The sequence below is a fragment of the Carassius auratus genome, unplaced genomic scaffold, assembly GCF_003368295.1.
Source record: "Carassius auratus strain Wakin unplaced genomic scaffold, ASM336829v1 scaf_tig00214259, whole genome shotgun sequence".
In the NCBI taxonomy this organism is placed as follows: Eukaryota; Metazoa; Chordata; class Actinopteri; order Cypriniformes; family Cyprinidae; genus Carassius; species Carassius auratus.
This window is the reverse complement of record NW_020527582.1, coordinates 640,385-655,168: the sequence shown is the minus strand read 5'-3', so window position 1 is coordinate 655,168 and position 14,784 is coordinate 640,385. Positions and strand designations below refer to the sequence as shown.

At 36.4% G+C, this 14,784-nt stretch overlaps 1 protein-coding gene across 2 annotated transcripts in view; it reads right to left on the bottom strand.

Annotated features, from left to right (window-relative positions):
* Window positions 1-1,216: 1,216 nt before the first annotated feature.
* The window catches only part of sema4ba (sema domain, immunoglobulin domain (Ig), transmembrane domain (TM) and short cytoplasmic domain, (semaphorin) 4Ba), a 73,376-nt gene continuing 59,808 nt past the window's right edge, over window positions 1,217-14,784 (bottom strand). For both annotated transcript variants that reach the window (XM_026257205.1, XM_026257204.1), the window contains exons 9-15: window positions 9,718-9,899; window positions 9,120-9,270; window positions 7,991-8,201; window positions 6,420-6,535; window positions 5,854-6,011; window positions 5,109-5,197; window positions 1,217-4,823 (exon numbers count right to left, since the gene is read on the bottom strand). In XM_026257205.1, the coding sequence (XP_026112990.1) occupies window positions 4,060-4,823; window positions 5,109-5,197; window positions 5,854-6,011; window positions 6,420-6,535; window positions 7,991-8,201; window positions 9,120-9,270; window positions 9,718-9,899 (1,671 nt within the window). In that variant the 3' untranslated portion in view covers window positions 1,217-4,059. The remainder of the gene's footprint in view (window positions 4,824-5,108; window positions 5,198-5,853; window positions 6,012-6,419; window positions 6,536-7,990; window positions 8,202-9,119; window positions 9,271-9,717; window positions 9,900-14,784) is intronic.

The window sequence follows — 14,784 nt, the reverse complement described above, 5'->3', positions numbered from 1 at the left end:
TATTTAACTAAAATACAGTTATATTATTATATTTAATATTGTTACAGTTTAAATAACTGTTTTATTGTAAGATGTTAATACTGTGAGATGACAAAGCTGAACTTTCAGCAGCCATTTCCCCAGGCTTCGGTGTAACATGATCCTTCAGAATCTTCTTATTAATAATAACAAAAAATATTTTTTCCTGCTTCATATGTTTTGTGGAAATACTTATATAGTACCTTCAAATGGTTGGGGTAGACAAGAAAAGAAAAGGTTTTATTCTTCAGGAATCATTAAATTAATCAATCACAGGAATAAATCAAATTTTAAAATGTATTTAAAAATAATAAAATTATAACAATAATGTCACAATATTATAATATATAATAATATATTTTATTTATAATAGTTTAATAGTTATATAGTTCATTAAATTAAGGCATTCTTCATTTATAGGACTGCTTTTAAAAACATTAAAAAAAATCTTAATTAGTTCAAACTTTTGACCGGCAGTGCACTGTGAGTTGCAAGTTTCACAAATATAACTGTAATCGACCCAAAATAATGTTGGATCAGTGCAAACCAGTGGTTTTATTTCATTTATTTAAAAAATTAAACTTAAAGTGCTTTTATTTACAATATAATAAAAACAACAAAACAGTAGTGATGTATAATACAAAAAAAAAAAAAAAAAAAAAAACACCTTTTACAACAGATTTTTTTCTCTTTACATTGGCAGCAAAATGTACAAATACACCTTTACATTAAAGTTTACAAGACATTAACTTACAATAGTTCAGAGCATCTTGGTGTGCCATTATAAAGAATGTATCTGAGCATTTAAGAGTGTAGCAGACTACTACAGTCCAGTAACTCTTATGTCTGAATCAGTTTAGCACTGAAATATGGGACTATATGACTATCTATACATGACTAAATCTACCGCTTGTAGGTAGCAGCTGATGTACAGTGAAGTTTTCACATTGTCTACTCTGTAAAACGGCACGCTAGTGATAATAATTAGAAGATGTACTGAAAAGCATAAGCAAATTTGCTAACATTTTTAATCATTTTTGCATGATATTTTGAAAGTGATTTTCAAACAGAGGTCTGAGTATATGTAAAACAGTTATAGAATATTACAAATACATTTTATTTTTTGTGCTTTAAATATAGTCGGTAAATGTTTTGTGTGTGTGTAATATATATATATATATATATATATATATATATATATATATATATATATATATATATATATATATATAAGGGGACCTCTGTAGATATTAATTAGCACAGTGGAGACATACTCTTGCAGTGGACTGTTGCACAGACGACCATTCAATATACAGTGGTTTGCGACTTTACATGTACTAGGTAATCCTACTGTGTAGTCCACCAGAGCAGACATGCATGTGAGGTTTGCTTTTTGTTCACGTGTTTGAATCACAAAAAGGCTACAAGATTACATTTGTTTTCCCGCATACCCCTTGAGTCACAAAATCTAGCTCGGAGGCATTAACAAAACCATTCAACTGGTACTTGCTACAGCAATGTCAAGAGAACAGTGATTCCCAGACATTTTGCTTCGAACCATTTCCACGTTCTGTGCAAATATAACAGGAAAAAAAGAATTGTAATGACATCTGAAAAAAAAGCAATGTCAAAAACATTAAAAAATCATTCACTACTTCCCCATACAAATACAATTATACAACTTTGTGATCAAAGTCTTTGTCCATCAGATCATGGAAAAGTAAATCTCCCCTTTTCAAACATTCAGCACAAATTTAAATAAGACACAATTCTTCTATTGAAAGAATCATTTTGGAACACTTTCAATCAACACATAACTACATTCACAATACGGATGTCTGTGTGTTCTTTAAAGATCAATGACGATGAAATATTACGCACATTTGTGGTGCAATATACAATGCTTGTCTTTGGGAATTTTACTGGATTTTTACTTTCTTATATATTTTATTTTGTGTGTGTGTTTGTTGTTAATATACATTTTTACATGGATCCTTATGTTGATTCTATGCTATAGTAACTTACATTTGTGTCTTGTTTTGTTGTTTCGATACCCAGAGCTTTGCAGCAGCCAAGCACTGTACTTTTTTATATGACACTCTTGCAGCTGACAATTTATAACGTTACGGGCTGATTCATATACATATATGTCATAGCTCCCACCCAAAAACATCTGTTAGCCTGCTTTGACTTGAGGTGTTACAGTGAACATGGCACTTTTTCATGGAAAAAAAAATCTGCTGGTCACTTTACACTCTTCGGGAGGATTGATCTCATAGCTTAGCGTAAAATTGGCATGTAAAGTCTTAACCACACGTTTTCATTCTGTCCGAATGCAAATTCATCTTTCGAATTTACAACATGGCAATAATTGTCTTCAGTTTGAAAAAAGTACACTTTCGAGTCAAGAGAACATAGTTCTTGACAGATCCAAAGAGATCTGAAATTAATCACTAAAAATATTTTGGCACAACAACCAATTTGAATCAGTAAACAACCTCGAGACGTTTAGTCACTTCCATTCATTGTATTATGCACTAATTCAAGTTCAGCTGAAATTGAAAACTGTCATCATTTACTCACTCTCATAGATTGTCCCAAACTTGTATGACTTTTTGTTTTCTTCTATGGAACACACACATATATATATATATATATATATATATCTTGAAGAATGTTTCAACTTTTTTTGTCCAAGTGGGGTCAAAAACTAGAAACCGTTGACTTTCATTTGACATTTGTAGGGTGAGTAAATTATGACATTAATTTTAATTTGTGCATGAACTATCCCTTTAAATCAGTGGTTCTCAAAATGACTACTAAAGTAAGACAAATTAAACTCTAAAATAAGTCAAACAAACTAACCATGAAGTTATTTCTATATCAGTTCACCTCCTTTCTCTTTGAAGAACCAGAATTACGTTCGATATATGAGAAAGCCTCATTTCATTTTCTAGATTTCTAGACCTGGAAAGGTGAAGTAATTTAATAAAAACTCCATGTGCATTTTTCTATTGAATATATAGAATTTTATCAGATAGAAATTATGAATATTAAATAATGGACAACTGGAAAAGTGGCTTCCCCAAATGATCTTGTGGACTATGAGGGGCTTTGGAGTCAAAAAGGTTGAAAACCACTGGTCTTTAACTGGTATATCAATGGTAGCAACTGGTTTTGATTTGGGGTATAAGGAACAGAGATATTCAAGTTCCTGCATCTTCAGAATGTAATCTGTGCCTTGGAAATACTCCTAGTATTGCTAACATGCCTTCTTTGGAGTTCTCTATACACTGAAACCCCCCCTGCGGGCTCTTTACTGTGTATGCCTCAATCTCACTTGCATACTTTATTTAACGTGTGTACCAAGGAGAAGCTGTGTAGAATACTGAGGTCGTGGCATCACTTATTGTTCTAAGACAGTCGCATGCTGTTTGTTAGCTCTCTACAAGACACTTCTCCTTTATGTGATTTGCATAGTATGGCTGCTATGAGCTGAGGTCGTGATGATATACTCTGCAAAGGTTTTGCATATATCATCAAAGCTTTTGATGCACCACTATGCCTTATATTGTGTTGAAATGTCAGCTAATCATCTCACTTCAGGCACTATGTTTAGCAGAGACTCTATTGTTGACTTAAGAAATTTTGTCTTCTCGGTCACAGGGTGACCACCTCTACGCTGCAGGGATGAGATGGGAGCATGACAGGTTAATGAACCCTGAGGGCATCGTATTGCTTTCACACAGATGCCACCAGACATTTTTGGACGGACCGGGCGGGACGACTGGATCGGCGAGCCTCGCAATGCCCACTATTCTTTTTTCAAAGTGTCCTGCGTCCCACTCGGCGTGGCTCTGGGTGCTTCACAGACTTGGCAGTGACTGAGAAATGTGAACAGATCACCAAGACAAAATGAGAGGAGACGAAGTGCAAAATAAAACCCAGTGATGGTACGTTTCCAGTCATTTTCGGTCTGTCCCTCCCTTGGTGCTGTTCAGTTCAGAGGCCACTCTTTTTAAACATTCCACCCAAACAGACTTAAACGATCGAGTCTTTGATCTCCGAGCCCAGCCGCACTCGAGGCCGCTGGCAAGTCGGTGAGATCTCAACGTGGCTCTCCTTTAAGTTCAACAGTCTCTTTTCGGATTCGGAGAAGCTCTTGCTGTTCTCGGGTGAGGAGCACTCGTGGGTGGGAGTGCTGCAGATGTAGTTATCATTGAGCGCCTGGTAGCCCTTGTGGTCAGACACCGAGGGCGGGATGTTGTTGCCATTTAATGGAAGGCTTTCCGTGTGCTTCCCTGGAATTCGCGCTTTCTTCTGTTGCATGTTGGGGCACTCACCTTCCTTCAGCATGGACTTCATCCTGTCTCGGTTCCTGTATGCCACGAACAGCGACAGGACCACCAGGGAAAACACGAGTAAGCCACACACAACAATCAACTCATTCCAGTACGTTTTGGTTTTTTCTGGCGACCATGTTTCCCCGGGCAGGATAATGGCTTCCCCTTGGGGTACAAACTGCGTTCGGGAACGTCCAATCAGAGTGGTGCTTTCGTGATCTGCTTTGACGCAATAATTGGCCAGAAGTTGTTGGTAGCCACCTTCTTCTGACCAACATTGGTAGATCTCCTCCCTCTCCACTTGGGCTACAACCACCAGCCCGCCGTCAGGACTAGGATAGACGAATCGCTCGGCGGTGTGACTGTACTCCCATCGCCTCTCAGCCAAGTTAGATCGCAGCTTGCAGGGAAGAACCGTAAATGTATTGGCTGGTATTTGTATCACATGGCATGATGGAACACCTGTGGGTTAGATGGTCTTATTAGTTACTAGTAAATCAAACATGTATCTCCCATATTAGCAAACCACCAGGCAAGTACTTCAGTTACTTAGAGTCTATCAGAGCGCATTGCCGGAGGCGCTATGTAAATGCGTTTGGTCATGCCACATGCCACAGTGCTTTTGTTACTGTAACAGCTTGTCTTAACCTCATGCACTCTACAGCACTTTGTGGTTTTTTGGAAATAAGTTCTTCAAATATTGATTCACATGGGGGTTAGGTATTGTAAAGCATGGCTTTTACTCACGTGGTGGGGTTGGTTTTACAGAGCGAGGGCCAGCCATTGTCAATTTGCATATTGCAGTGTTGGCATCATCTACATCTTGTTGCCATTGACTATAAAGGAAAGACCAGGGATGAAACAAAATATGTTAAAGTCTGGGATCAGTAAGATCTTTTTAAACAAAGTAACACTTAATTTTCAGCAAGGATTCCACATTAAATTCATCAGAAGTAAAATATTTGTAATGTTGCAAAGTTTTTTCATTCAAATAAATGCTGCTCTTTTGAAGTTTTTATTTTAAGAATCCTGAAAAAATGTGTCATGGTTAATTAGCAGCAAAAACAGATTTCAATATTGATAATAATATATCTGGAGTAATGGCTGCTCATAATGTAGCTTTGTAAATAATACTAATATGAAAATATATATATATGCATGTTTCTTCATGTTTTTGGAGGACTTAAAGATAAAAATATCAAGTGTCCTTGTGATCATAATTAAGAAAAAAGAGCCTTACTTAGAAAAAAAAAGTCATGTGGTGCAAAGAACAGGAAATATGTCATAAAGAGCATCTCTGAAAACCCTCATGAATGTGTGTCGAGGTCAATAAGTCTCTTAAAATATCAGATAATTTGACAGACAAGTTTAGCCTGGAATAAATATGTATTTATAAACTTGATGTTTATAAATACATATTTTTAATTGATTTCAAGAAAAAAAAAAAAAAAAATATATATATATATATATATATATATATATATGTACTAACCTCTTAGTTAGCGCATATTTGATATTTGAACACTGCTTCCCTGTCCAGGCACAGTAAGGATCTCTAGACAGCACACACTCTCCACAGCTCTGGTAGTTGGAGCAGTTGGCAAGAGGGATTTCAACCAGCCCAGAATAGCTGGACACAAACAACAGCCCCTATTGAAAATGCAAACGACAGAAATAAGACACCTTCTCAGGACGTCCGCTCTACAGAACTATGATAGATCCAGTGTAGAAAGATGCTTGTTATGCATACAGTAAATGTTAATCCATGATAATTACACTGACAGTGGTAATAAGCTTTTTTAAAATAGTTCTTATGGTGTAACACATACAGATAAAGTATAGACTGAGTAGTGAACAGAAAGAGCAGACGCTGTTTGTTTCCCATCTGTTCACAGTTCCTCAGAGAGGAAACAGGGATGCAATTATCTCCCTTCCAGGCCTAACTATCTCAACGGCTGAAGGGTCCCTTTGCATGCCACGCTGTCATTTCACTAATGCATTACATTCTCTAGCGTGCATAACAAATGCAATGATGAGTTTAAGAGTAAAATGAAGTACCTTCTCATCATCCAGTTCGATGTGTTGTACGGACTGAGGCTCGGGAAAAATCACCAGCTCTTCAATGATATACATCTTGTTCATGACGTTGATGGCTTTGTGGATCCTGCCGTCATCTGAAAAATAACACAAGTGATGTGAGATGAGGTACTCAAGGGCCTCGGTCATTTTGTTAACAGGTATCATAACATTAAGTATACTGCAAGTTGTGACAAGGGGAAAGTGGCTAGTTGCCATACAGTATTGCTGGGAAAATCATCCTAACTAATGGAAGCCAACTCATGAAACAAAAAATTGGTAGCTAGTCAAAACTCTTAGAAATGGATTAGCACAACAAGGGATAGATTTGTTAGTTCACAGATTTCTTTCCACCACAACCCAACCCAAAAATAAATAGGCCTAAATTTGAGATTTATGTGCTTGAATTGCATATACAATTTCCATCTAATTGGATTACACAATTTTAATATAAACTAATTAACTTTATGTCATGCATAATTGTCAAAAATAAACACAGACAATCATGACATAGTTTATTATTAACTATTTGCTTTTTTATTTTATTTTTTTTTTTATAATAATACATTCAAAATGAAACCTTTAATTGTGAAGATAATATTTGGATTGAAAGAAATTGGATTTATAGATGATAAATAATATGGTTATTGTTAAGTTAAAACCTATTTGGTTTATTAGTACTATTATGGAGGTCTTACCTGTTTAATTTATGCATTGACTGATAAATATGCATCACATTAAGCTCTTTGTTAAAACTTTGTAAACCAAATGGATGGAAATTTCATACATACATCTTAAATTTAGGCCTTAATATTTTTTCCCCAGTGAAGTCTCAAAGTTGAAATCAGTCCATATTTTCATGGATCCACTTTGCTGTGTTGAAACACAGCTTGTTTTAAAGGATAGTACACCCCAAATTTAAATTGGTATCATTTACTCGCCCTCAAGTTGTTCCAAAACTGTATGAGATTCTTTCTTCTGTGGAAAAAAGAACAAGATATTTTGAAGAATGTTGGTAAACAAACAGTCACTGGTTCCTATTTACTTCCATAGTATGAAAAAAAATGCTATAGAAGTCATGAGACCAGGAACTGTTTGGTTACCCACATTCTTCAAAAGATCTTCTTTTATGTTCTTCAGAATTTCTTTTTTTTAAATAAATCATACTGGTTTGAACAACTTGAAGGAAGACTAAATGATGATAGCTTTTTCATTTTTGGGTGTACTACCCCTTTAATCACACAACCTGTAGTCACACACCTGTGTGAATGTCTTAAGTAAAAGCTTGCTTGATATTAAGTCTTGATTTCTCAAGTCTAAAATCCCTTGGTTCAATCCTCATGGGGACTGGAGCAAGAATGAAAGAGCCTTTAATGCAGGAATATTAGAATAAAATCAGATTTGCTCCGAGGTAAGCTGCTAAACAAAAAACAAAAAAACAAAAAAAAAATTGATCTTGATCTGGCACAGTTTCACTGAGACTGTATTAGGTCAAGCCTACTCTAGTTTTACTGAGATTGCTGAGCTTTATATGCGGTGGTCTAAGTCCTCACCTGTGCCGATGAAGAGCACGTCGTATGTGTTGTGGAGAGCCTGTACTCGGTGCACAGCGAGCTGCGTGTAGCGCACGTTTCGTTTGAGAAGCAGAGGCTGGCTGCGGATCACGCTATCCATCAGGAAGTGGTCCTTCACAAAGTTCAGCACTTTATCAGGCATGTGCAGGGACGAGGAGATCCCTTGGGCGCGGGCTGTGTTGGTGATGCACTGCGGGAAAATGGAAAAAGACGCCTCAGAAACAATGCACAATATCGCTATCACTTTTTTTTTTTTCACTGCAATCAGTGATTTTTGAAGAGTGGCAGCCAAAATCAATGTAACTTTCAAAACAAACACCAATGTCAAGTCAGATTGATTAAAAAGATCTTTTATTCAGATGACCTGAACTCACGGTCGAACAAGTTTTTGTCTAGATGCATGCTCTCTGAGAATTAAACTTGGAGGCTAGAACTTGCATAAGATGTTCTAAGTCACTGTGAAATCAAAATTGACAATTCTTGTTTTTTTTTTATGCTGTGTTTATTAGAAATCATTTTTCTGTGCACATCATTATTTTTTTTTTATGTTTACAATGACATCTCCTATCTGATGTCATTGTAAACTAGGCAGAAATAATTCCTCCATTCTAGCGACCTGTCACTCACATTAGATCGACGCAGTTACCAGATGACAACCATCCTATCAATTTCAATTTCATAAAAAATGCAGCTATTGCACCAGTTTGATTCAAATTCGAGTCTAATTTTGCACAACCCTGTGTCTGGCCACTGTTTTTCGTCTAGTGCTGCTTTGTGTTTCTTGTCACCAAAAAAATTCTGTCATCATTTACTCATTATCATTTGTTTCAAACCTGAGTTCGGGGGTCTTTCAGTTCCCATTGACTTCCAATATATTTTTTGTCCATGCATTGGAATTCAGTGGGAACGGAAACTCTTTAGTTACCAACATTCTTCAAAATATCTCCTTTGTGTTCAGTTGATAAAGAGAGTCAATCAGATTTGAAATGACTTGAGGGTGAGTAAATAATGACAGACTTTTTTTTTTTGAGTGAACTAACCTTTAAACATTGCACTTTTTTTCTGTTGCACTCCATCCAGTAATTTTTGAAGAGAATACAAAACTTACCGCTCCAGGTCTGGGTTCTGGTACTGGGTGGTTGTAGGTGTACCACTGCTGCGTCTCGCGATTAACTTCCCGGTAACGTCCATTAAACGCCTCTTCGACCTGGTCCATAGTGAACGCACATACAGCTGAGCTGCCTGAAGCACCTTTGTACCTGCGCACACAAACACAACAATCATTACAATTGATCTGCATATGCATAATCACATGCAAACCAAACACACAGACCTTCCATAAAATAACAACCCCACCGATACACATCTTTAAGAGTAACAGCAGCTCAAAAATCTGACTGCACACAAAATGCGAAACCTCAGACATAACAGGTGTGTAGGAGGACACAAGAGGGAGGCTATTCTGAGCATCTGCAGTCTCGCTGACATCTCCTGCCTGTCCTGTATCTTTTGCCCCTATGTTAATGCACTCAATCAATACCCACAACTCCTACGCTAAGCACCGCAAGAGCAGTCTGGTTGAGTGCCAGGCAGGGTTCAATAACAGGAATGAAAGCTGAATTTCTAAAAGGTTTACAAAAGAACACAAACATAGCTACAACTATGTTATCTGTATACTAAATGGCTTTTCAGGTGATATACGTTACCATTGTGAGGTGAAGACTCCATAAAACACAGTGCTTTTCCAGGCCTCTTTGCTGGGGGTCAGTACAAACATATCCTGGATGATGTTAAAAGGGAACCCATCGTCAGGTAGTGAACAAAGGAGCTGCGCTTTCAAAAATGTTGTCCATTTCTTTTGAAGAACCCTCTCTCCACCTTTGTCACCCTGTGACAATACATACAGATCAGGGTTATTTATTTATAATTTACTGTATAAACTGTTAAAGTAGTTATAGTATTAGTAGTAGTAGTGTGTAAGTGTGTGTGTGTATATATATATATATATATATATATATATATTATTATTATTAAATAAGGTTTTATTTTTATATTTTCAGTTCCTGAAGCTTAAATGGCAGTATACAACTTTAGCAAAGCAAAGTCATGGGTTTAATAACTACAAAAAACACACAAACACCGGAAAAATGTATACTTTGAAATTGCTTCCTACAGAGTTTTCCATGAATGTGAATGTAAAGCAAGGAAATGTGCAAATACTCGTTATGAGCCCTTCTGACCACAAGAGGGAACTTAGTAGCTGCTGTCCATGCCAACGAACTGATGCAGCCAATGGAAATGCTGATCATAATGGCAGCATTCAATAAAATCTGTAACATATTCTATTACATAAAGACTTAGAGCTGGACAAGGACTGCAGCTTCTATCACATGTTGTGCATTAAGGCTCAATACAACATGCGTTTTTGTGATTGGGGCCCTGAGGGTTGTAAAGGCTTTGACTTTGGTACTTCTAAGTCCCTTAAAACAAAACAGGCAGTATAATTCAAGGGCTTTAATGTCTATCAGAAGAAAAACAGCCTGCTATGAGAATTACTCATTAGTGGGCAATGTTATGTATCTGTTTTGGATTTTAAAGCTGCAGTAGGTAACTTTTGTAAAAATGTATTTTTTACATATTTGTTAAACCTGTCATTATGTCCTGACAGTAGAATATGAGACAGGTAATCTGTGAAAAAAAAATCAAGCTCCTCTGGCTCCTCCCAGTGGTCCTATTGCCATTTGCAGAAATTCATCCGCCCCCCTGTAAGAAACAACCAATCAGAGCAGCGGTCCGTAACTTTTTTATGTGTTCAAAATTTACAAAATGTATATAATAAGCGAGTACACCATGAATCCATTTTCCAAACCGTGTTTTTAGCGTGTCCTGAATCACTAGGGTACACCTATAATAAGTGTTTATATTCAGACTATTTTACTCCGCTATTTTACTCCGCGGCGGAGTAACCCAGTACCTTTGTGATTCTTCATAGACATAAACAGAAAGAAGTAGATCTGGCTACAATGTTCTTCCGCAAGACGCAAGCAGTACTGTTTATTAACCGCTAGAGCGTCAAAAGTTACCGACTGCAGCTTTAATATATATAACAGACAGTAATGTTCTGTGTATATTATATAAAAAGGCAGAACTAATAAATTTTTAGCACAATAACTTACAGGATATGCATGTAGCTGACCACAAATCTTTCACCAGCTGTACAGTACCTTATTTTATTAATGAAATGACAACAACGAAAGAAAACAAGGAAATGATGTAACTTTTCTTGGATTACCAAATACAATTGCTTAATCTAATACTGACTGGACTTGAACTTCTGCCTGATCATGCTTTCATTTTAAGGAAAAGGTATAGTGGAAATTACAAAAAATGAAGGGAGGTTGGATAATAAACCTTATGACACAGATAAAAAACTACAAAGCCACAACATGAATCGACTAAATATTTTTGTTTTTCAGAGCTGCTTTATATTAGTGTCAACCCTCGTTCAAGCAGAACTTCATGCTGAACAGCTGAACAAATAAATGGACAGAGAGATACAATCAAAGACAAGAAGAGAAGTGACGTTTGGGCAGAGAACAGGACAGAGAAACAGACCAATGTGAAGTACAAATGGCCTGAATGACAGCCAGAGGTACATAAAGCAGAGGTCCCAATAGCACCATATTTATTCATCCATCTCAGCTGCTCTCCAAAGAAAATGAGCTTTCAATTAATTATAATATTATTGTAATCCAGCACGCAGGACAACGCCTTCCCCTACCAGCAGGAAGGCAACAACGCATTCCAATGAAATCTTTTAAAGGGAAACTCCCACCAATCACTGAACAGCAGAATTTAGGACTGCGAACAGCTGAGGGCTGAGTTGAGAGATGTTCATACCAAGAATGAAAACTATAAAGAAAACTATATTAGAACACTAAAGCATGGTAACATTCTGTTTATTATAAGTTTGCACACAGTTTTGATGCCTGCGGCTTTAAATGCTTTAGCTGGAATTGAGCGCTTTCTGATTGGTTGTCAATGTTTTTATCTTAAATGTATATATAGATATATGTGTGTATATGTATGTATGTATGTATTTATAAATAGTTTGATCTATAAATAATAATCATTTCAAAATAATAAAAGTTTTGATAATTACATTATATATAAATAATAATTAATTTGCTATTATATATATATATATATATATATATATATATATATATATATATATATATATATGCACCTTTAAAAGCTTTGCTCAGAAGGAACTGAGTTGCCATGTATGTAGCAACTTCCACATGTGCCATTCATTTTAAAATTGAAGTGAAAGAATTACAGCTTCTGCTCATTGTCTCATTGTCATTCTGAGTGTAAATGATATGGTACGCTTTCAAACGCAAACCCCAGGCACTGTTCAGAAAGAATCTTAAAACAATAAGGAACTGTTGCAGTGCGTAAATGGATAGTCTTACATGCATCACAGTTTCCACTGGAATTTGACTTCGTCATCTGTGCAAAAGTGCACCAATATCCATATTATAGTGACACTTGATTGGAGGCAAATTAGGAGTCAAAAAGAAAAGAAACCGAAATATAGAGAGCGCAAGCGGAATTGAAATCATTCTCAGACTTCAAAAGCAAGACGAGAAGGCAAATGAATCTTGCAGATGTTTCACTCCGTTCATGCACCGCTCAGAACAGACAGGGTCAGTTCTTTAACCCAACTGGCAACGTAGAGACTGTCTTAATATTCAGATCACTCCCTGTGCACAAACGCACTGCTTTGAGAGGAAGAGCATAAGCAAAGGAAATTACGTTTCAGAAAAGTCAAAGATGTGATAGGAAAGGACTTGTGCACTGGCCCGTAAGCGTGGCTTTGTTGTGTATCACATCAAAGAATGCAAGACAATTAAGTCTACTAATGTGATTTGCAGGAGTCATTACATTTGTTTACTATATAGAAAAGATAAGGTACAATACAAAGAAAATGCAGCCTATAAACATAATCGTTTCATTCCCTTCCTCATGGCTGAGCTCCAGTGGATCTGGCAGAAGGGATATGGGGCATGCTAAAAAGGGAACCTGGGACAATGTTTAAGGTACTGGATGCAAATAAGCAGGCCACATTCCCCTTGGCATGGCAACCATTTAACTGTCAGGAGGCATTTCATGCAGGCTGTGTAATAATCCATATTACAAGGCAGGGAGACAGGACAGCTTTAACCTTCTATCGGGTGCCACATGGTAAATTAGCTGCTGTGAAAACGGAAACCATTAGTTAATTATCCTTAGTGAAGCTGGTTTAAAAAGCCTATTTGAATGAGCTACATGGCAATCGCTGAATGTTTCTATTCATCACTGTCATCGCTGTTTGAAAATACCAAGGGGTCAAAGTTAGCACAGCACTGTTAGCCCCTGCTTGTAGATGCCATATCTACACTCCTGTGCCTCAAAGTCATTTTCCTTCACTGACAGCCAGTTAAATGATTTGCATATTTTGACTAAATAGATTATTTTGCAAGCAACATATAAATAGTTTAAGAAATATCACATTAGCAAGAGAGCTTCTATTAGGAATATTAGCACAGCAATGCTGATATTCAGACCAACAGTACAATTATATGAAACTGTTTTTGTACTTTTAAATGAACCAGTAGTTAATACTGTATGTAGAAACATACATTTGACTGTTACTTTATAATTTCAAAGTAGTTTCAAACAAGTCCACAGCTGAATTAACTCTCAGGTGTCTTAAAGCAGCATGGTCAAAACGAATTGTTTGAGTGAATGATTCAATGACTCACTCACTAGTACTTTTTTTCATTCCTGGATAAATCAGTTGTTTCAACAAATTGGTTGAGGCAATGATTCAATTAAGTAATCATAAAGAGATATGCTTGTTTTGTTACTGAATGACTCAGTTTAAACAAATCAGTTGAATCAATGATTCAAAGACTCACTAATAAAGAGAGTCGCTGAATGAATCAGTGGTTTGAACAAACTGCTTGAGTCAACAATTCAGTTCAGTGAGTTTTCAGTCTTTAAGGCTGTGCCCTGTCCAAAGCTTTTGTAAATGATGGGTCCATTCCCTTGGAATTTACTGACTTTGCAGGCATACAGTTCTCCATCTATAAAACCATAATTTCATACAAACAGATATTAACAAAGCAAGTCGGAAAAGAGTGTTGCATACATGCAATTCATTACACCAATTTTTGTGGCTCATTGCAGCAATGACGGCCATGGACTTGTATTCAGGGTTGCTAAATTAATTGTCAGGAGTCTCAAAGCAGTGTGGTAACTTACAACTAACTGTAACTTATTTTGTGCCTGAATAAATCAGTTATTTCAACAACTTGGTTAAGGCAATGATTCAGTTACTTATAAAACGAGATGCTTGTTTTGTTACAGAACGACTCAGTTTAAACAAACCAGCTGAGTCAACGATTCAATGACTCGCTCCCTAAGGGAGTCACTGCATGAATCAGTGATTTGAACAAACAGGTTAAGTCAACAATTTAATGACTCACTAAAAAATAAATTCACTTGGCTTGTTCCTGAATGAATCAGTAAACAGATAATTTGAGTGAATTATTTAATGACTCCATAAAGACGATTCTATCACAAATCAGTCTGTCTAAACAATCAAACACAGAGAAGCTGATCTGCTTTATCTAGATAAATACAAACTGTCCGACTAACTGTTTTGTGCTTTGAATGTAATGTACATTTTCAGCTGCCCTCAACTTGACGGATGAACACGAATA